Source organism: Scyliorhinus canicula, chromosome 6 (assembly GCF_902713615.1).
Source record: "Scyliorhinus canicula chromosome 6, sScyCan1.1, whole genome shotgun sequence".
In the NCBI taxonomy this organism is placed as follows: Eukaryota; Metazoa; Chordata; class Chondrichthyes; order Carcharhiniformes; family Scyliorhinidae; genus Scyliorhinus; species Scyliorhinus canicula.
Genome location: NC_052151.1, coordinates 148386125 through 148409394, shown reverse-complemented (window position 1 = coordinate 148409394; position 23270 = coordinate 148386125). Strand labels below are relative to the sequence as shown.

At 53.1% G+C, this 23270-nt stretch overlaps 1 protein-coding gene across 1 annotated transcript in view; it reads left to right on the top strand.

The window, feature by feature from the left end:
* slc66a3 (solute carrier family 66 member 3) overlaps window positions 1-23270 on the top strand; it is a 69425-nt gene that overhangs the window by 26388 nt on the left and 19767 nt on the right. The window contains exons 3-5 of the mRNA XM_038800256.1: window positions 6473-6555; window positions 7440-7509; window positions 9117-9174. Of these exons, the coding sequence (XP_038656184.1) occupies window positions 6473-6555; window positions 7440-7509; window positions 9117-9174 (211 nt within the window). The remainder of the gene's footprint in view (window positions 1-6472; window positions 6556-7439; window positions 7510-9116; window positions 9175-23270) is intronic.

The window sequence follows — 23270 nt, the reverse complement described above, 5'->3', positions numbered from 1 at the left end:
ATCCTTACACACACTCATCCCAGCCAACAGATGGTACTAGTGGAGCATGCCCATACAGCTGATGGATCGGCTGGGACCAGTGGGCACCTGGGGATCTGGCCATGGGAGGACAACTATATGACCCATGGTCCTACATTCACAGTGGGCTGTTAACGGTGTGTGCAGCGGGATGGCTGCCGTGCCACTGCGGCAATGGTGTTCCGTGCCCGTCCACTCCGACCCCACAGCCCACCTCCTGGCCACCCCCCGCTACTCTCCCCGGCCGTGGCAGAAGTCCCCCGACCAGCAGCACAACTGCCAGTACACTATGGCGATGTTGGTCACTTTCCGTACCCCCTCTCACCCTCAGCAGCCACAACGGCAGTTTCAGGATTTTTAAAAGCAGAAGTGAACCATACCATCAGGAACTCTGCCCATCGGAGGCAGAGCATCACGGGGGCCCCGGAGAATACTGGGTCAGGCCCGCTAATGACATGCAAACGGTGTCTACTGTACATGCGTTCCGCACCGCATTGACGCCGCTGTCAAGGTGACAGAATTGCGATTTGGTGTCAAATCGGCACCCACTGCAGTTTTGGCGTCGGTACCTATTCTCCACCCAATCGCGTTTCATGATTTCAGCATCGGCCAACAGAGAATCCCGCCCCCTATCTTTATAGCATACAACTTGTGAGGCAGGGCTGAGAGAAAGACAAACTATAAATGGTGAAATTTGTTGTTAAAGTACTTTTAAAATTTTGACGTAAAACATTGCTGGAGTAGCTGAGTAATTTGGCACATTGGTTTAATTCCTGTTACCTTGAGGAGCATGTGTCTGTTAAATATGGGAAGTGTGATATCTAATGCATCTTAACATAAAGCTGCCATATGGCCTATCAAAGAACTGAATTGAATGGCATTGACATTTTAAGGAAACAAAATTTAGCTTAGCCCTGCATAGGTTTCCCGATGTGCTAATGATGCAGATAAAGTGTAAGGATACAACTTTCGACCAGTGGTAAATGAAAGCCAGGTACACGTCTGGTACATGTAATACTGAGATGCTTGAGGTTTTCTATTTCTACAAGTTCATTATTAATTTAGAAGGTGTACAATCGCATTGTCTGTCCCTGAGGAGTTTTGGCTTCAGACCTGTTTCAGGTAACAAAATGCGAGCATTTATGGGTCTGGATTAAATGGGGCAGATATTTTAAATATTCCTGTCGCACAGAACTCTTACTACTTCTGATGAGGACAGGAAACATTTAAATTGTATAAAGATTAAGTGCATTGAGTTTTATTCAGTGTTTGTGCTTTCTCCTCGGAGGAGAAAACCTTACATACATTTTACACTTAGCAAAATAAAGCCCCGGTAGGAAAGTGTAACGTGATGCTGTATATTTTCAGAGTTTTACTTTTTGCAAATTCCAACAGAACAGACAGGAACCAGGATATCAGTTTTGCCTCCTGCCTGCTTGGCCTTTGTAGTGTGTGAATTACCAGCCGGCCTTTTAAGATCATGAAAGCATCACTTTAATCGACAGTCTATTCAAAGTGACCAGTCAAGAAACCCCTTTCTTTGCGACAGAATCTCACAGTTTGTAGAGCATAACCATAAATAGTGAGGGTTAAGGCTGTGCGCCAACTGAGACGAGCAAGGGGTGCAGTTTACGAACACGGAGATAAGGTATGTTAGCAGGTCAGCTCCAGAGGGAAGCAGTGGCAAGGGAAATTGTTCAGGTGAGGGATAGGGCAGGGAAGTAGGTGGTGGCCCCGGATCTGATTAACAAGGTTTTTGAGGAATTTTATGAAAGGTTGTGCAGGTCAGAGGCACCCGGGGGAGACCATGAGATGCAGGAATTTCTAGATGGGTTGGAGTACCCGAGGGTCGGGGAGGGGGACAGGGCTACATTAGAAGGAGCAATAGTGGAGCAGGAGATAAAGGATGCGATTGGGAGGATACAGTCGGGGAAGGTGGCAGGGCCGGATGGGTATCCGGTGGAATATTATTTAAAAATTCAAGGATAAGCTGGCACCCCAGATGGTGTGGATGTTTGAAGAGGCGATAGGGAAGGGGATGTTGCCACAAACCTTGGGGTAGGCATCGATTTCATTGTTGCTAAAAAAAAGATAAGGATCTGACGGAGTGTAGGTCGTATTGTCCCATATCACTTCTGAATGTGGACGCAAAAGTATTGGCGAAGGTACTGGCGGGTAGGCTGGAGGAGTGCCTCCCGAAGGTGATAGGTGAAGATCTGACGGGGTTCGTGAAAGGGAGGCAGCTCTTTACAAATGTTAGAAGGGTATTGAACGTCATTATGGCACCGGCAGAGGGGAAGGAAACAGAGGTGCTTGTGGCATTGGACGCTGAGAAGGCGTTCGACCGGGTTCTGGATGGCAATTCTGGAGCGCTTTGTGATTTGACCAAGATTTGTGAACTGGGTAAAGCTATTATACAAGGAGCTGAGGGCGACTGTCCGCACAAACAACATCAGCTCGAGATACTTTTCTCTCCACCGTGGGACTAGGCAGGGATGTCCTATGTCCCCCCGGCTGTTTGCACTCGCGATTGAGTCGTTGGCCGTCGCATTAAGAAGTTCGGGGATATGGAAACGAATAGTGCGGGGTGGGGGGATAGAGTGTAGGGTGCCCTTGTATGCCAATGATTTGCTGTTATACGTGGCGGAACCGAGTGTGTCGATAGGGGGAATATTGGAGCTGCTTCGAGTGGGTCTTTCTCGGGGGACAAACTGAGTCTTGACAAGAGTGAGTATTTTGTGGTGTCTCGGCCGGGGATGGGGACGGGGTGGGGGCTGCCGTTCCGTAGGGCAGGGACTCACTTTAGGTATCTGGGGGTGCAGGTTGCCCGGGTGTTGGGGAGGCTCCGAAGGTACAACATTTTTAGTTTGGTGGGGAGAGCGAAGGCCGATCTGTCAAGGTGGGATGGTCTCCCTCTGTCACTGGCGGGTCAGGTACAGGCGGTTAAAATGAACGTGTTGCCGAAATTTCTGTTTATTTTCAATGCCTGCCGATTTTCCTGTCAAAGGCTTTTTTCAGGGAGATTGAGGGAAGGATTACTTTGTTTATATGGAGAGGGAAGGTGGCCAGAGTTAGAAAGGTGCTGCTACAGAGGGGAAGGCAGGCAGGGGGTTTGGGTCTTCCGAACCTGATGTATTACTACTGGGCGGCGAAATGTGGAGAAGGTACGGAGCTGGGCCAGAGGGGTTGATTCCCAGTGGGTCAGAATGGAGGAGAGTTTGTGCAGGGGGTCGGCATTGAAAGCACGAGCAACAGCACCGCTCCCGATGGCCCCGGGGAAATACTCAGGGAGTCCGATAATAATAGCTTCATTGAGAATTTGGAGGCAGTTTTGACAGCACTTCAGGTTGGGGGCAGGGTCAAGGGAAATGCCGATTCGGGGGAAGCACAGATTTGAGCCAAGGAGGTGGGATTGAAATTTTTGGAAATGGGAGGAGACGGGGATAAAGACACAAAAAGATTTGTTTCTTAGGGGTCAGTTTGCAGGATTGAAGGAGCTGGAAGCGAAGTATGGGCTGGAGCAGGGGGAAATGTTTAGATACATGCAGTTTCGAGATTTTGCCAGAAAGGAGATACGGAGCTTCCCGGAGGAGCCGGCCTCCACATTGCTGGAGGAGGTGCTGACGACAGGGGGACTGGAGAAGGGGGTACTGTCAGCGGTGTACGGGGTTATTTTGGAAGAGGAGAAGGCGCCACTGGAAGGGATCAAAGTAAAGTGGGAGGAAGAGTTTGAAGAGGATATGGAGGAGGGGGTCTGGTGTGAGACGCTCCGGAGAGTAAATGCCTCCACCTCGTGCGCGAGGTTGGGGCTGATACAGCTGAAGGTGGTATACAGAGTATACCTTACGAGGGCGAGGAAGAGCCGATTCCTTGAAGGGGTAGAAGATGTGTGTGAACGTTGCGGCCCCAGGGGGGGGGGGGGGGGCGCTAATCACGTTCATATGTTTTGGTCCTGTTCAAAGCTAGAGGATTACTGGAAGGAGGTTTTTAGGGTAATTTCCAAAGTGGTGCACGTGAAACTGGACCCGGGCCCCCGGGAGATTATATTTGGGGTGTCGGACCAGCCAGGGTTGGAAACAGGTGAAGAGGCAGATATTGTAGCCTTCGCCTCGTTGGTCGCCGGAAGGCAGATCCTGATGGGATGGAGAGCAGCCTCTCCACCCTGTGCCCTGGCATGGTGGGGGGACTTGTTGGAATTCTTGACTCTTGAGAAGGTTAAGTTTGAACTGAGGGGAAGGATGGAGGGGTTCTACAATTCATGGGCATTATTCGTTATGCACTTTCAAGAACTGGATAACATCGAACATTAGTTGGGGGGGTGGGAGCGAGGGTTGGAGGGAAGCGGGGCAGTGTGTGTTGATGGTGACTATGGGTGATGCCTGATTCCTTTGTGTCATTTGTTTCTGTGAACATGCGGGCTGATGTTTGGGGTTTGGTGGGAGGGTGGGATTGTTGTTATTGATATGGGGATTGACATATTTGTTACTGATTATTGTTTATTGTTGGTGGATGTAAATTTGGGAGAAAATGTGAAAAAGGAGGAGAATAAAGAAATATTTTTTTAAAAAATAGTGAGGGTTAAAACTCTTCCCGGATGCTACGTTTTAAAGGCGGGTTGAGGTATTTTGGAGGATAAAACGTTTCACTTCATTTTCTTTCTGCTTGAGTGTAATTTGCTTACTTACATCAGCTTCATGACTATTTGATCTGACAATTTGGTCTGTGGCACTCTGAAATATACGTAGCTTTAATGCAGCAATACAGTAAAACTGCTTGTTACTCCTTTCTCTCCCCATCTCTTCAGAATCCAGTTTATTCAGTTATTAACATTTGTAGCAGTCTGTTTAATTTTAATTTATTACCACTGGGCTTAGTTTACAAATTAATTTGCTCAACCGCCAAGCTAGCCCTGATTTAATGTGTGATCCATTCAGACCATCAGTCCCTTTTTCCTCGAGTGATCTGCTCTGTCATTTATTTTGGGGTAACTTGTATTGTGACAGTGATTAATCGAGACGGTTTGATATTTTACCCATTCCTTTGCATTAGTCCTTCATTTCTTAGATGGGCTTGTCAATTTAACACTGACCCCACAGTTAATAGGCTGATGAACCTATTCATTGGTTGGTCAGGAGTAATGCATCTGCAATGAGTAAATTATTCGGTAAAGGCAATTGTTTTTTTCATTTAGTCACCAAATTTAAATCCATTAGTTTGACCCAAACAATATTTACTTTGTTCAGCGAGTGGTGAACAATAATTTGCGTCATGACCGATCGAGACTTGTTCACTGGTTACTTATTAAAGTGGGTAGTTCCTATTTACCAGACAACCTTAATCAGTTTAGCCAGTTCGTGGACTAATGTATATGGCATCAAATAGTGTCAAAGCCCTGAGGTAAGATATCTAAATTGAAAGCATTAGTTTAAGTAGAGCTTGAATTATCAAAGTAAGGAGACACTGTAGAAATCTTCACCAAAATGGTGATCAACTTCCGAATGAACAACCTAGACTCCATCCAAGGGTAACAACACAAAGATTATAAAGATGGAGGAGAAAATTTTAGGCGCGATTCAACTAATTGGGAACAAAGTCCCATAGTGAGCATATTTAGCTGTGTGTTTCCCGGTGCTCGCAACACAACTTGCATTGAATAAGAGGCCTCAGCGGGAAATGCGCAGCCGAGGCCTCACGTAGCCCCGTTTTGTGCACTGAGGAGCCCTGCTCACCAGAAATCCTCAGTGAGAGATGGCGTCCCGATCTCCGAGGCCACTAAAGCGACCCCTGATCCATCCCATCCTGTTCTCCAGGTTCTCTACTGTGGCTCTGAGCCCTTTGTTGGCCTCCACCGCCTCCGCAACTCCTCACCAATCAAGGTGAACTGGTCACTGTGCTGCAACCCAGCTTCCGCCACCCTGTTCAACTTGTCCCCTTGCTCCCGTACCTCGGCTGATGCCTTCAACACCGCCGCCTTCATTGGGGCCATCGCCTCCCCCACCAGCTCCTTCATCGCAGTCATCATCTCCTTTCGCATCGCGTCCATGTGCTTGGTAAACTACCTCTCAAACTCTCCAGCCATCACCTCGGTCAGAGTTTCCACTGTGAGGGGCGTGGCCCCACCCAGCAATCCCAGCCTCCGCCATCATTCCTGCAGCCGGGCTTACCCGTCCCCACTTCAGCGTACCTCCACTTGCCCCCATCTTCCCAGTGCTTTTTTTCTGCGCCTGAGACATTCTCCAACTTCCTTATGACTGCCTGCACCAGCTTATTCTAAAACTGCCCCTGAAACCGGGCATTAAACGCCAAAAATCAGAGCCTTGAGCAGGAGCTACCCAACGTGCGCCTTCCACCTACATGCCGTCCCCGGAAGCCCTGTCCCATTCTTTATAAGGAAAAGATTTCAATTTACTTTCAACAGTACAAATTTCAGAACAAATGATTTAATCTATTTTAGGTTTCTGGTCTTCCTGACGTACCAGACTTACTATGAATACCCACTGGCAACATACTTGGAGTATCCAATCGTAATTATACAAGGTAACTGATCATTTACTATGCTACTATAATAACAAACCAATGCAGGGAGAGGGAAACTGCCATACCTTTGTCTTTATGCAAAAGTTAAGTAGAACCTTCACAGTACATTATTGTATAAGAGTGGATGACAACAGCTAACACCCTCAGTGACCCAGTAGGCTAAGTGGCAGCCCTGCCTACTCTAATTTCTATAATTAGCACGCAAAAAGTGCACTAAACAGTGAACCTGCAAACCGTGCAGGCTGTAAGTTTCCTAATCCGATTCCTGGCCTGTGCAGAGTTAACTACACAGAATTTGGGTTGCATGTTTAGCTTTAGTATTATGGGCTAGAGAAAGAAGAGAAATCCCCTAACTTCCTCCAATTGACCGCTAACCAACTGCCTCTGCTGGAAAGTGTCCATGCAAGTAAGTAGCTGCATGAATTGGGCATGGTTTCAACTAGCTGCATTAATACCTTTCCCGATGCCTGCCACCACCTGGGCAGTCAGTTCTAAGAGAAGAAATTGGCAAACATTTCCAAAATTTAACGTAGTCCCGAATCTCTTATGATCTTCAAGTTGTGATCCATAATCAAAGAAATTGAGCATGCTGCCAATGTTTAGTGGTTGACAAACTACCGTTTCGACATGACAGAAACGCAACCAATAGTTTTATCTAGTGTAGATGAAGTAACGAATGTTCATGCCTGAAATTTTAAATGAGAGAAAATGACAGAAGTGGGTAATCGGCGGGTTAGCATCTGAAGGAGAAAAGGCATGCTTAATGTTTCAGGTGGGGCCCTTTGATCAGAATTGAGATCATTGCCTCCAGTTGATTGGTTTCATGGGGATTAAAAGTTTAGTTCATGACTATATCAGGAATAACACTGTCCTTTGTTTTGCAGATGCTATTCTCTTGATGTGTGTTCTCTTTTATAATGGAAACATTGGGACAGCTTTACCGTACACAATACTGTATCCTTCAAATTAAATTCTGAATAAGGGATTCATTCCCAATTCTTTTATTTCATTGAAGTGTTGGCTTGGTCCATCTGGAATTCAATAATATGGAACAATGAGACTTGCCTGTAATTGCTCTTCTACTGAATTCTTATTTTTAATAAATTTAGAGTACCCAATTCATTTTTCCTAATTAAGGGGCAATTTAGCACGGCCAATCCACGTACTCTGCGCATCTTTGGGTTGTGGGGGCGAAACTCACGCAAACATGGGAAGAATGTGCAAACTCCACACGGACAGTGACCCAGAGACGGGATCGAACCTGGGACCTCGGTGCTGTGAGGCAGCAGTGCTAACCACTGCGCCACCGTGCTGCCCACCCGTCTATCGAATTCTGACCTTGAGCAGTTCTCCTGTGAGCAAAGGCCAATGAAAAATCAAAGTACATATCTTCCTGGACTACTCTTATGTACCTTGTTATGGCTGGGCTTTGCAGAGCGACAGTGGGACGAGTGGGTGTAAATGAATCTGACGCCTGTGGCCTGGGTTACAGAGATAGGGTGGAGGTGTGGGCTTGTGTAGGGTGCTCTTTCCAAGGGCCGGTGCAGGCTCGATGAGCCAAATGGCCTCCTGCTGCTCTGTAAATTCTATGATTCTATGATACTGCACTCTTATGTTCATATTGCTGTCCTATTTCCAGGATTGAGATACTATGGTGACCAATAGCAGCAGTTGGGGATGATTGAGAGGTGCCTGTGGTTTGTGCAAACACCCTTTACCTTCTCATTCAGTTATAGAGTGACAGCTCTCTCCGTGTCTGCATGGGTTTCCTCTGGGTGCTCAGGTTTCCTCCCACAAGTCCCAAAGGACGTGGAAGCTGCCTGCCTAGGGCGAGCAACAAAGGTAGATGGTAGCCATGATGGAGCCTGCTGCTTCCTTGCCGAATAAATATTGCAACTTTTTTTAATATAAAGGAATACCTTTGTTTTAGGAAATAGGGAGGCTGAAGGAGAAGTGGTATTGTGGTTATGCTGCTGGATTCGTCACTCAGGAACCAACAATTCGAAGAGCTTCAGCTCAAATCTCACTTTGGCAGTTTGAGATTTTGAATTCAGTTTAAAAAGACTAAAATTTGAAAATCAAAAGGTGGTGCCACCACAAAGCAACCGGCCTCTCATGAAAAACTCAACAGGTTCATTAACACCCTTTAGGCATGGAAACAAAACACAGATCCAGTTGGACACCATTAATATTCTCTCTGAAATGACCCTGGGGGTACATAATGGCTGTCTCATCAAGTTTAAAATAAAGAGAAAATCTGCAATCATGCACATTAGACCATAACTTTTAAGCTGATAGTTTTAGAGTTAATAACCGCTTCCATAACTTTAGAGAACACACCGTAACCTGAGTGTGGACTGCTGATGGAAAATAAGTACTATAGAATTTACCTAAATGAAGGATTTAATTCAAAGTATTCGAAATAAATAATGCCAGTGAATTTGCCTGAGAATTCCACTATGTAAACTGCTTCTGTTATTTACAGATGGTAAAGTAGTTCTTGCATGAAACAGAAAATTGACATGTGTTCCATTTTTAGTTTGTACCTTAGCGACATTCAGATTTATCCTTGGTTGGCGTCTCATAACAATCCATAATTTGATCATAGATTTAGCGATGGTAAGTATTGCATTAAGTAACTTGTGGATCATATTTTACTTTAACCATTAACTTGCTGCTGATGTGGACAACAGTAAGTATGTGCTTCATGTAGTGATGGACTAACTAGTACACCAGTGATCTAATTTGTATTACTGAGCCTTTTAACCTATAGAAAAGCTTCAATGACATCCAGTTATACCTGCAACTGGTTGCAGGGAGGTAAAACTAAATCTGAGCACATTTGAATTCTCATTTTCTCTGCCTTGCACTCCCAGCTGGAATAGCTGAGGTCTGTGTGTCAATGTGAAACCAATCCCCTACAAGAGCAGCTTTGAGCATATGTATGATATTGAGCTGTTATTTGTATACTCTCCAAACATAGAGAATTAACTGGATTACGTACAGATATGTCTATTTCTAATACAATACCTAACTCATAATTGTTTTTGCATTAAATTCCACACTTGGAACCTCGTTATGCACATGCGGATTTCCCGCTGAATCACCTGGTAGCCTGGCAGCTGATTTGTCTGCCCCCGTCAGCTGGTGGGTTCAAAGGTCCCGTTGCCATATTTAAACACCAGTCCAGCATACCTACCAGACCGTGCAAGTTTTCCGGAACCCAGAAACAAAAGACGAGCAGCCTCAAGAAGAAGGTTGCACCAGCTTTCACCATCATGGCCCTCGGCGTCCTTATTCAAGGAGTTTGGGCTCACCAACATGTGTTCTACCCTAGGGACGGCTCCGGGAAGCAGACCAACCTCACCGCTCCAGCCTGGGAGGCCGTTGCCCAGGGGGTCAGTGCAGCTGCCTCCCGCCCATGAAGCGTAATCCAGTGCAGGAAGCGGATGAATGATCTCATCCACTCCACCAGGGTAAGTCCTCTCTCAGCTCCATCCACTATCAAACTCTCAGCACGGCACCCGTTCCTTTTGTCTCCATACAGGCCCAACGTACGCACAATGAGCAAGACCCGACCAGGGGAGGGATTGCAGAGATACTCACCCTCAGCAAATTCAAAGTGGCTTCTGCAGAGCTCACAGGAAAAGACTGAGCTTGCTCCCGTGGAGACGCAGAGCTTGGCCTCTTTCAACAACCTGGTCCGGATCTCAGACCCAGAACTTCACCCAATCCTGCAATTCACACTGGGTGCAATGTTCTCAGAAACAGCTTCAGCTCATCCAAGAAAACTGTCCTGTATTTTCCAGCTACCAGCAGATCACGACCAGCTAGCCAGCCCAGCGGCTCCCAGGCCCCATATCTGCAGCATGAGTTGGCTCAGGAAGAACATTCACAGCGCTCACCCAGACCCTTCACCAACGCAGAGACACACACCTTGGTGGAGCATGGCACACGTTAGACTCAGGGTCTCGTTCTGGAGCACGCCTCACTGGTACGACCCGCTGCAGTTGGAGGCAGGGACAGCCCAAGTCTCCGGCACTCCAGAGGACCTCTGGCGGTCAGCCACCCACACAGTCCCAGTCAGATGATCAGTCTGTGGGAGATGCTGCCAGCTCAATGCTGGAGATGCAAAGAAAGGCAGCGGAACACCAGGCAGAAGTTTAGGAGTCTCTCAGCAGACTGGAGTGTTGATGGAAGAGTCTGTCCGTGTTCTGTCTGATGTTGTGGCTGAGACATGCTATCACCTCAATGCGACCATCATGGAGAGGTTTGTCCAGCAGGTTTTGCCAGATTTGTGCTCAGCCCTGCACTCCATTCCCACACACTCTGATGGGCACCATCAGGATGTAGGCCACATGGGGACGAGGCACATTGACCTCCCTCCAGGAGTAGTTCTGGGTCCCCCTGCCACCCACAGGGAAATGACACCTCTAGGGCCTCCACTCGGGACACTTCCAGGTTGTGCAGATGGTCAGAGTTACCTCTTGCTGCGCCCACATCACCTCCAGACTGCTGGAGCATAAGACTCTAATGAGGCAAGGGCTCTCCAGGGGCCAGACCACCAGAGGACGTGCACCTAGATCATCACATCCATCAGCGCTAAACCGCAGGCTGTGTCCACCCCTGCTGCAGATGTGGGGGTTGTATCAGGTTTTGGAAAGTTTTCCAAAATGAAGGTAGGCATGGCGGCACAGTGGTTAGCACTGCTGCCTCAGGCAGAGGACCAGGGTACGATCGTGGCCCCAGGTAACTGTCCGTGTGGAGTTTGCACATTCTCCCCGTGTCTGCGTGGGTCTCACCCCCACAACCAAACGATATGCAGGGTAGGTGGATTGGCCAAGCTAATAGTCCCTTAGTTGGAAGCATTTTGTAAAACGTTTTTTAATGTCACCTCAGATCACGGTGCTGAATGAATTACACTTTTTGAAAACCATTTCATGAGTCTGTGAATGTCACTGTCAGATGAAAGCATTTTGATTTGGATCTTTGCAATCCTCTTATTCTGAGATACAACGGCCGCAATTCTCCCAAAGGGAGACAAAGGGCGCGATTCTCCGCACTCACGACGGGCCGAGAATAGCGGGCGGCGCAAATTTTTACGGCGACGCTGGTCCGACGCCCTCCCGCTATTTCCCCCCCCCCACGCCCGCCCCCCGACACGAATCGCTGCTCGCCGTTTTTTTACAGCGAGCAGCGATTCTTGATGGGCCGATTTCCAAGGCCTTTACGGCCGTTTTCACGAATTTGAATACACCTGCTATACAAGTTCGTGAAAATGGCGCCAAAGTGCCGTTCTGCACAACCATCCCACCGATTGGCACAGCCGCACCACGGCCGTGCCAAGGGTGGCATAGGCTCGCGATCGGTGCCCACCGATCGTGGGCAGCGGGTACTTACACCGCGCACTCTTTGTTACTCCGCCGCCCCGCTGGATCAGTCCGCGGGGCGGCTGAGGGGCATTACGGACCGCGCATGCGTGGGTCTGACTCGTGGGTCTGACGTAGTTCACGGGGCCGCGATGCTAGCCCCGACTGGGGAGCTGAATCGGGTCCCGGGCGGAGGCGCGGAGGCTGCCGTGAAACACGGCCGTTTTCATGGCAGCCTTCACGACTCTCCGCATTTGCGGAGAATCGCGCCCAAAGTGCTAACGCCAGAGTGAAAACCGGAGTGTTTCACTCCGGCATCGGAGGCCGCTCCTCGCCCCCTATTCTCCCACCCCCGGGGGGCTAGGAGCAGCGGCGCGTCAATCTCGGGCGCCAGGCCTTGGTGCCCGCGTCAAAGCGGCGCCGCCTGAATGACGCGGCCTGCGGCGCCTAAATGACGTCACCCACGCATGCGCAGTTGCCGTTTTCCCCTCCGCTGCCCCGCAAGACATTGGGGATTGATCTTGCGGGGCGGCGGAGGGAAAAGAGTGCGTCTTTCAGAGACGCCGGCCCGACGATCGGTGGGCACCGATCGCAGGCCAGACCCCTCCTGAGCACCCCCCTGGTGCTCTATTCTCCCTCCGCCCCCCCACAGGCCCCACACGCAGCAGTGGCGTGCTGTTCACGCCGGCAGCGACCGGGTGTGGTTGGCGCTGGCGTGAACCGGCGTATTAGGCAGGCCGCTTGGCCTATCCGGGCTGGGGAAACTCCGAGCGGCCTGTCGCAAAACGCGACACGCCGTTTTGGGGGGTGGGGGGATGGAAGAATCTCGTGCGGGTGCCAGGGCAGCGTGGTGCGATTCGCCCGGCACTCCCGCGATTCTCCCACGCGGCGTGGGGTCCAAGAATTGCGCCCAACCTTTCTTACACTTGGAGTGGCCCCTTTTAAGAATAACATTCATGTGATGTCAACCTCAGTGACATGTGGTACCAGACAGGTGTGTTCTCAGGGAGATGTGTGTAATTCCTTATTCAAAGTGCATGGCTACTCAATTATTAGTCCTCAAGGGATAGCAATGGTTGAGGAGGGCTCATCAGATATCATTCATCTGAGTTTCCTCGTGTCACAAATCTTGACATGCACTTTAGGATGAGTTACGGAACCGAGCGCCGCACCGTGAGTTAGAGTACCGAGCGCCGCACCGTGAGTTAGTGTACCGAGCCCTGCTCTGTGAGTTAGTGTACCGAGCGCTGCACCGTGAGTTAGTGTACCGAGCGCCGCTCCGTGAGTTAGTGTACCGAGAGCTGCTCCATGAGTTAGTGTACCGAGCGCTGCTCCGTGAGTTAGTGTACCGAGAGCTGCTCCGTGAGTTAGTGTACCGAGCGCCGCACCGTGAGTTAGTGTACCGAGCGCTGCTCCGTGAGTTAGTGTACCGAGAGCTGCTCCGTGAGTTAGTGTACCGAGCGCCGCACCGTGAGTTAGTGTACCGAGCGCTGCTCCGTGAGTTAGTGTACCGAGCGCCGCACCGTGAGTTAGTGTACCGAGCGCTGCACCGTGAGTTAGTGTACCGAGCGCTGCACCGTGAGTTAGTGTACCGAGCGCCGCACCGTGTGTTAGTGTACCGGGAGCTGCTCTGTGAGTTAGTGTACCGAGCGCCGCACCGTGGGTTAGTGTACCGAGAGCTGCTCTGTGGGTTAGTGTACCGAGAGCTGCTCTGTGAGTTAGTGTACCGAGCGCTGCACCGTGGGTTAGTGTACCGAGCGCTGCACCGTGAGTTAGTGTACCGTGCGCCGCACCGTGTGTTAGTGTACCGGGAGCTGCTCTGTGAGTTAGTGTACCGAGCGCCGCACCGTGGGTTAGTGTACCGAGAGCTGCTCTGTGAGTTAGTGTACCGAGCGCTGCTCTGTGAGTTAGTGTACCGAGCGCTGCACCGTGAGTTAGTGTACCGAGAGCTGCTCTGTGAGTTAGTGTACCGAGCGCTGCACCGTGAGTTAGTGTACCGAGCGCCGCACCGTGAGTTAGTGTACCGAGCACTGCACCGTGAGTTAGTGTACCGAGCGCTGCTCTGTGAGTTAGTGTACCGAGCGCCGCACCGTGAGTTAGTGTACCGAGCGCTGCTCTGTGAGTTAGTGTACCGAGCGCTGCACCGTGAGTTAGTGTACCGAGCGCTGCTCTGTGAGTTAGTGTACCGAGCGCTGCACCGTGAGTTAGTGTACCGAGAGCTGCTCCGTGGGTTAGTGTACCGAGCGCTGCTCCGTGAGTTAGTGTACCGAGCGCTGCTCCGTGAGTTAGTGTACCGAGCGCCGCACCGTGAGTTAGTGTACCGAGCGCTGCTCCGTGAGTTAGTGTACCGAGAGCCGCACCGTGGGTTAGTGTACCGAGCGCCGCACCGTGAGTTAGTGTACCGAGCGCCGCACCGTGTGTTAGTGTACCGAGCGCTGCTCCGTGAGTTAGTGTACCGAGCGCTGCTCCGTGAGTTAGTGTACCGAGAGCTGCTCCGTGGGTTAGTGTACCGAGTGCCGCACCGTGGGTTAGTGTACCGAGCGCCACACCGTGAGTTATTGTACCGAGCGCCGCACCGTGGGTAAGTGTACCGAGAGCTGCTCCGTGAGTTAGTGTACCGAGCGCCGCACCGAGAGTTAGTGTACCGAGCACCGCACCGTGAGTTAGTGTACCGAGAGCTGCTCTGTGAGTTAGTGTACCGAGCGCTGCACCGTGAGTTAGTGTACCGAGCGCTGCTCCGTGAGTTAGTGTACCGAGCTCCGCACCGTGAGTTAGTGTACCGAGAGCTGCTCTGTGAGTTAGTGTACCGAGCGCCGCACCGTGGGTTAGTGTACCGAGAGCCGCTCTGTGGGTTAGTGTACCGAGCGCCGCACCGTGAGTTAGTGTACCGAGTGCCACACCGTGAGTTAGTGTACCGAGAGCTGCTCTGTGAGTTAGTGTACCGAGCGCTGCTCCGTGAGTTAGTGTACCGAGCTCCGCACCGTGAGTTAGTGTACCGAGCGCCGCACCGTGGGTTAGTGTACCGAGAGCCGCTCTGTGGGTTAGTGTACCGAGCGCCGCACCGTGGGTTAGTGTACCGAGCGCTGCTCCGTGAGATAGTGTACCGAGAGCTGCTCTGTGAGTTAGTGTACCGAGCGCCGCACCGTGGGTTAGTGTACCGAGCGCTGCTCCGTGAGATAGTGTACCGAGAGCTGCTCTGTGAGTTAGTGTACCGAGAGCTGCTCCGTGGGTTAGTGTACCGAGCGCCGCTCCGTGAGTTAGTGTACCGAGTGCTGCTCTGTGAGTTAGTGTACCGAGCGCTGCTCTGTGAGTTAGTGTACCGAGCGCTGCTCTGTGAGTTAGTGTACCGAGCGCTGCTCCGTGAGTTAGTGTACCGAGAGCTGCTCTGTGAGTTAGTGTACTGAGAGCTGCTCCGTGAGTTAGTGTACCGAGCGCTGCTCCGTGAGTTAGTGTACTGAGAGCTGCTCTGTGAGTTAGTGTACCGAGCGCCGCTCCGTGAGTTAGAGTACCGAGCGCCGCTCTGTGAGTTAGTGTACCGAGCGCTGCACCGTGAGTTAGTGTACCGAGCGCCGCTCTGTGAGTTAGTGTACCGAGCGCTGCACCGTGAGTTAGTGTACCGAGCGCTGCTCCGTGAGTTAGTGTACTGAGAGCTGCTCTGTGAGTTAGTGTACCGAGCGCCGCTCCGTGAGTTAGAGTACCGAGCGCCGCTCTGTGAGTTAGTGTACCGAGCGCCGCACCGTGAGTTAGTGTACCGAGCGCCGCACCGTGGGTTAGTGTACCGAGAGCCGCTCTGTGGGTTAGTGTACCGAGCGCCGCACCGTGGGTTAGTGTACCGAGCGCCGCACCGTGAGTTAGTGTACCGAGAGCTGCTCCGTGAGTTAGTGTACCGAGAGCTGCTCCGTGAGTTAGTGTACCGAGCGCTGCTCCGTGAGTTAGTGTACCGAGAGCTGCTCCGTGAGTTAGTGTACCGAGCGCTGCACCGTGAGTTAGTGTACCGAGAGCTGCTCCGTGAGTTAGTGTACCGAGCGCTGCTCCGTGAGTTAGTGTACCGAGAGCTGCACCGTGAGTTAGTGTACCGAGCGCCGCACCGTGAGTTAGTGTACCGGGAGCTGCTCTGTGAGTTAGTGTACCGAGCGCCGCACCGTGAGTTAGTGTACCGAGCGCCGCACCGTGAGTTAGTGTACCGAGAGCTGCTCTGTGAGTTAGTGTACCGAGCGCCGCACCGTGGGTTGGTGTACCGAGAGCTGCTCTGTGAGTTAGTGTACCGAGAGCTGCTCCGTGAGTTACTGTACCGAGCGCCGCACCGTGAGTTAGTGTACCGAGAGCTGCTCTGTGAGTTAGTATACCGAGCGGTGCTCTGTGAGTTAGTGTACCGAGCGCCGCACCGTGAGTTAGTGTACCGAGAGCTGCTCTGTGAGTTAGTGTACCGAGTGCTGCTCCGTGAGTTAGTGTACCGAGAGCTGCTCTGTGAGTTAGTGTACCGCGAGCTGCTCCGTGGGTTAGTGTACCGAGCGCCGCTCCGTGAGTTAGTGTACCGAGCGCTGCTCTGTGAGTTAGTGTACCAAGCGCTGCTCTGTGAGTTAGTGTACCGAGCGCTGCTCCGTGAGTTAGTGTACTGAGAGCCGCACCGTGAGTTACGCTGCCGAGCGCTGCACCGTGGGTTAGTGTACCGAGCGCTGCTCTGTGAGTTAGTGTACCGAGCGCTGCTCCGTGAGTTAGTGTACTGAGAGCTGCTCTGTGAGTTAGTGTACCGAGCGCCGCTCCGTGAGTTAGAGTACCGAGCGCTGCTCTGTGAGTTAGTGTACCGAGCGCTGCACCGTGAGTTAGTGTACCGAGCGCTGCTCCGTGAGTTAGTGTACAGAGCGCTGCTCCGTGAGTTAGTGTACCGAGCGCCGCACCGTGAGTTAGTGTACCGAGCGCCGCACCGTGAGTTAGTGTACCGAGCGCCGCACCGTGGGTTAGTGTACCGAGAGCCGCTCTGTGGGTTAGTGTACCGAGCGCCGCACCGTGGGTTAGTGTACCGAGCGCCGCACCGTGAGTTAGTGTACCGAGAGCTGCTCCGTGAGTTAGTGTACCGAGAGCTGCTCCGTGAGTTAGTGTACCGAGCGCTGCTCCGTGAGTTAGTGTACCGAGAGCTGCTCCGTGAGTTAGTGTACCGAGCGCTGCACCGTGAGTTAGTGTACCGAGAGCTGCTCCGTGAGTTAGTGTACCGAGCGCCGCACCGTGAGTTAGTGTACCGAGCGCCACACCGTGAGTTAGTGTACCGAGCGTCGCTCCGTGTGTTAGTGTACCGAGCGCCGCTCTGTGAGTTAGTGTACCGAGCGCCGCACCGTGAGTTAGTGTACCGAGAGCTGCTCCGTGAGTTAGTGTACCGAGAGCTGCACCGTGAGTTAGTGTACCGAGCGCTGCTCCGTGGGTTAGTGTACCGAGCGCCGCACCGTGAGTTAGTGTACCGAGCGCTGCTCTGTGAGTTAGTGTACCGAGCGCCGCACCGTGAGTTAGTGTACCGAGCGCCGCACCGTGAGTTAGTGTACCGGGAGCTGCTCTGTGAGTTAGTGTACCGAGCGCCGCACCGTGGGTTGGTGTACCGAGAGCTGCTCTGTGAGTTAGTGTACCGAGCGCCGCACCGTGAGTTAGTGTACCGAGCGCCGCTCCGTGAGTTAGTGTACCGAGAGCTGCTCTGTGAGCGAGTGTACCGAGTTCTGCTCCGTGAGTTAGTGTACCGAGAGCTGCTCTGTGAGTTAGTGTACCGAGAGCTGCTCTGTGAGTTAGTGTACCGAGTGCTGCTCCGTGAGTTAGTGTACCGAGCGCCGCACCGTGAGTTAGTGTACCGAGCGCCGCACCGTGAGTTAGTGTACCGAGCGCTGCTCTGTGAGTTAGTGTACCGAGCGCCGCACCGTGTGTTAGTGTACCGAGCGCTGCTCTGTGAGTTAGTGTACCGAGCGCCGCACCGTGAGTTAGTGTACCGAGCGCCGCACCGTGAGTTAGTGTACCGAGCGCTGCTCCGTGAGTTAGTCTACCGAGCGCCGCTCCGTGAGTTAGTGTACCGAGCGCCGCACCGTGAGTTAGTGTACCGAGCGCCGCTCCGTGAGTTAGTGTACCGAGCGCTGCACCGTGAGTTAGTGTACCGAGAGCTGCTCTGTGAGTTAGTGTACCGAGCGCTGCTCCGTGAGTTACGGTGCCGAGAGCTGCTCTGTGAGTTAGTGTACCGAGCGCTGCTCCGTGAGTTAGTGTACCGAGCGCCGCACCGTGAGTTAGTGTACCGAGCGCCGCACCGTGAGTTAGTGTACCGAGCGCCGCACCGTGAGTTAGTGTACCGAGCGCCGCACCGTGAGTTAGTGTACCGAGTGCTGCACCGTGAGTTAGTGTACCGAGTGCTGCACCGTGAGTTAGTGTACCGAGCGCCGCTCCGTGAGTTAGTGTACCGAGCACTGCACCGTGAGTTAGTGTACCGAGAGCTGCTCTGTGAGTTAGTGTACCGAGCGCTGCTCTGTGAGTTAGTGTACCGAGCGCTGCTCCGTGAGTTAGTGTACCGAGCGCCGAACCGTGAGTTAGTGTACCGAGCGCCGCACCGTGAGTTAGTGTACAGAGCGCTGCTCCGTGAGTTAGTGTACCGAGAGCTGCTCCGTGGGTTAGTGTACCGAGCGCTGCTCTGTGAGTTAGTGTACCGAGCGCTGCTCTGTGAGTTAGTGTACCGAGCGCTGCTCTGTGAGTTAGTGTACCGAGCTCTGCACCGTGAGTTAGTGTACCGAGCGCCGCACCGTGAGTTAGTGTACAGAGCGCTGCTCCGTGAGTTAGTGTACCGAGAGCTGCTCTGTGAGTTAGTGTACCGAGAGCTGCTCTGTGAGTTAGTGTACCGAGCGCTGCTCTGTGAGTTAGTGTACCGAGAGCTGCTCTGTGAGTTAGTGTACCGAGAGCTGCTCTGTGAGTTAGTGTACCGAGCTCTGCACCGTGAGTTAGTGTACCGAGAGCTGCTCTGTGAGTTAGTGTACTGAGAGCCGCACCGTGAGTTACGCTGCCGAGCGCTGCTCTGTGAGTTAGTGTACCGAGAGCCGCACCGTGAGTTAGTGTACCGAGAGCTGCTCTGTGAGTTAGTGTACCGAGCGCTGCTCTGTGAGTTAGTGTACCGAGCGCTGCTCCGTGAGTTAGTGTACCGAGAGCTGCTCCGTGAGTTAGTGTACCGAGAGCTGCTCCGTGAGTTAGTGTACCGAGCGCCACACCGTGAGTTAGTGTACCGAGCGTCGCTCCGTGTGTTAGTGTACCGAGCGCCGCTCTGTGAGTTAGTGTACCGAGCGCCGCACCGTGAGTTAGTGTACCGAGAGCTGCTCCGTGAGTTAGTGTACCGAGAGCTGCACCGTGAGTTAGTGTACCGAGCGCTGCTCCGTGGGTTAGTGTACCGAGCGCCGCACCGTGAGTTAGTGTACCGAGAGCTGCTCTGTGAGTTAGTGTACCGAGCGCCGCACCGTGAGTTAGTGTACCGAGCGCCGCACCGTGAGTTAGTGTACCGGGAGCTGCTCTGTGAGTTAGTGTACCGAGCGCCGCACCGTGGGTTGGTGTACCGAGAGCTGCTCTGTGAGTTAGTGTACCGAGCGCCGCACCGTGAGTTAGTGTACCGAGCGCCGCTCCGTGAGTTAGTGTACCGAGAGCTGCTCTGTGAGCGAGTGTACCGAGTTCTGCTCCGTGAGTTAGTGTACCGAGAGCTGCTCTGTGAGTTAGTGTACCGAGAGCTGCTCTGTGAGTTAGTGTACCGAGTGCTGCTCCGTGAGTTAGTGTACCGAGCGCCGCACCGTGAGTTAGTGTACCGAGCGCCGCACCGTGAGTTAGTGTACCGAGCGCTGCTCTGTGAGTTAGTGTACCGAGCGCCGCACCGTGTGTTAGTGTACCGAGCGCTGCTCTGTGAGTTAGTGTACCGAGCGCCGCACCGTGAGTTAGTGTACCGAGCGCCGCACCGTGAGTTAGTGTACCGAGCGCTGCTCCGTGAGTTAGTGTACCGAGCGCCGCTCCGTGAGTTAGTGTACCGAGCGCCGCACCGTGAGTTAGTGTACCGAGCGCCGCTCCGTGAGTTAGTGTACCGAGCACTGCACCGTGAGTTAGTGTACCGAGAGCTGCTCTGTGAGTTAGTGTACCGAGCGCTGCTCCGTGAGTTACGGTGCCGAGAGCTGCTCTGTGAGTTAGTGTACCGAGCGCTGCTCCGTGAGTTAGTGTACCGAGCGCCGCACCGTGAGTTAGTGTACCGAGCGCCGCACCGTGAGTTAGTGTACCGAGCGCCGCACCGTGAGTTAGTGTACCGAGCGCCGCACCGTGAGTTAGTGTACCGAGTGCTGCACCGTGAGTTAGTGTACCGAGTGCTGCACCGTGAGTTAGTGTACCGAGCGCCGCTCCGTGAGTTAGTGTACCGAGCACTGCACCGTGAGTTAGTGTACCGAGCGCTGCTCTGTGAGTTAGTGTACCGAGCGCTGCTCTGTGAGTTAGTGTACCGAGCGCTGCTCCGTGAGTTAGTGTACCGAGCGCCGCACCGTGAGTTAGTGTACCGAGCGCCGCACCGTGAGTTAGTGTACCGAGCGCTGCTCCGTGAGTTAGTGTACCGAGAGCTGCTCCGTGGGTTAGTGTACCGAGCGCTGCTCTGTGAGTTAGTGTACCGAGCGCTGCTCTGTGAGTTAGTGTACCGAGCGCTGCTCTGTGAGTTAGTGTACCGAGCTCTGCACCGTGAGTTAGTGTACCGAGCGCCGCACCGTGAGTTAGTGTACAGAGCGCTGCTCCGTGAGTTAGTGTACCGAGAGCTGCTCTGTGAGTTAGTGTACCGAGAGCTTCTCTGTGAGTTAGTGTACCGAGCGCTGCTCTGTGAGTTAGTGTACCGAGAGCTGCTCTGTGAGTTAGTGTACCGAGAGCTGCTCTGTGAGTTAGTGTACCGAGCTCTGCACCGTGAGTTAGTGTACCGAGAGCTGCTCTGTGAGTTAGTGTACTGAGAGCCGCACCGTGAGTTACGCTGCCGAGCGCTGCTCTGTGAGTTAGTGTACCGAGAGCCGCACCGTGAGTTAGTGTACCGAGCGCTGCTCTGTGAGTTAGTGTACCGAGAGCTGCTCTGTGAGTTAGTGTACCGAGCGCTGCTCTGTGAGTTAGTGTACCGAGCGCTGCTCCGTGAGTTAGTGTACCGAGAGCTGCTCCGTGAGTTAGTGTACCGAGAGCTGCTCCGTGAGTTAGTGTACCGAGCGCTGCTCCGTGAGTTAGTGTACCGAGAGCTGCTCCGTGAGTTAGTGTACCGAGCGCTGCACCGTGAGTTAGTGTACCGAGAGCTGCTCCGTGAGTTAGTGTACCGAGCGCCGCACCGTGAGTTAGTGTACCGAGCGCCACACCGTGAGTTAGTGTACCGAGCGTCGCTCCGTGTGTTAGTGTACCGAGCGCCGCTCTGTGAGTTAGTGTACCGAGCGCCGCACCGTGAGTTAGTGTACCGAGAGCTGCTCCGTGAGTTAGTGTACCGAGAGCTGCACCGTGAGTTAGTGTACCGAGCGCTGCTCCGTGGGTTAGTGTACCGAGCGCCGCACCGTGAGTTAGTGTACCGAGAGCTGCTCTGTGAGTTAGTGTACCGAGCGCCGCACCGTGAGTTAGTGTACCGAGCGCCGCACCGTGAGTTAGTGTACCGGGAGCTGCTCTGTGAGTTAGTGTACCGAGCGCCGCACCGTGGGTTGGTGTACCGAGAGCTGCTCTGTGAGTTAGTATACCGAGCGCTGCTCTGTGAGTTAGTGTACCGAGAGCTGCTCCGTGCGTTAGTGTACCGAGCGCCGCACCGTGAGTTAGTGTACCGAGAGCTGCTCTGTGAGTTAGTGTACCGAGCGCCGCACCGTGAGTTAGTGTACCGAGCGCCGCTCCGTGAGTTAGTGTACCGAGAGCTGCTCTGTGAGCGAGTGTACCGAGTTCTGCTCCGTGAGTTAGTGTACCGAGAGCTGCTCTGTGAGTTAGTGTACCGAGAGCTGCTCTGTGAGTTAGTGTACCGAGTGCTGCTCCGTGAGTTAGTGTACCGAGCGCCGCACCGTGAGTTAGTGTACCGAGCGCCGCACCGTGAGTTAGTGTACCGAGCGCTGCTCTGTGAGTTAGTGTACCGAGCGCCGCACCGTGTGTTAGTGTACCGAGCGCTGCTCTGTGAGTTAGTGTACCGAGCGCCGCACCGTGAGTTAGTGTACCGAGCGCCGCACCGTGAGTTAGTGTACCGAGCGCTGCTCCGTGAGTTAGTCTACCGAGCGCCGCTCCGTGAGTTAGTGTACCGAGCGCCGCACCGTGAGTTAGTGTACCGAGCGCCGCTCCGTGAGTTAGTGTACCGAGCACTGCACCGTGAGTTAGTGTACCGAGAGCTGCTCTGTGAGTTAGTGTACCGAGCGCTGCTCCGTGAGTTACGGTGCCGAGAGCTGCTCTGTGAGTTAGTGTACCGAGCGCTGCTCCGTGAGTTAGTGTACCGAGCGCCGCACCGTGAGTTAGTGTACCGAGCGCCGCACCGTGAGTTAGTGTACCGAGCGCCGCACCGTGAGTTAGTGTACCGAGCGCCGCACCGTGAGTTAGTGTACCGAGTGCTGCACCGTGAGTTAGTGTACCGAGTGCTGCACCGTGAGTTAGTGTACCGAGCGCCGCTCCGTGAGTTAGTGTACCGAGCACTGCACCGTGAGTTAGTGTACCGAGAGCTGCTCTGTGAGTTAGTGTACCGAGCGCTGCTCTGTGAGTTAGTGTACCGAGCGCTGCTCCGTGAGTTAGTGTACCGAGCGCCGCACCGTGAGTTAGTGTACCGAGCGCCGCACCGTGAGTTAGTGTACCGAGCGCTGCTCCGTGAGTTAGTGTACCGAGAGCTGCTCCGTGGGTTAGTGTACCGAGCGCTGCTCTGTGAGTTAGTGTACCGAGCGCTGCTCTGTGAGTTAGTGTACCGAGCGCTGCTCTGTGAGTTAGTGTACCGAGCTCTGCACCGTGAGTTAGTGTACCGAGCGCCGCACCGTGAGTTAGTGTACAGAGCGCTGCTCCGTGAGTTAGTGTACCGAGCGCCGCACCGTGAGTTAGTGTACCGAGAGCTGCTCTGTGAGTTAGTGTACCGAGAGCTGCTCTGTGAGTTAGTGTACCGAGCGCTGCTCTGTGAGTTAGTGTACCGAGAGCTGCTCTGTGAGTTAGTGTACCGAGAGCTGCTCTGTGAGTTAGTGTACCGAGCTCTGCACCGTGAGTTAGTGTACCGAGAGCTGCTCTGTGAGTTAGTGTACCGAGCGCTGCTCTGTGAGTTAGTGTACCGAGCGCCGCACCGTGAGTTAGTGTACCGAGCGCCGCACCGTGAGTTAGTGTACCGAGCGCTGCTCTGTGAGTTAGTGTACCGAGCGC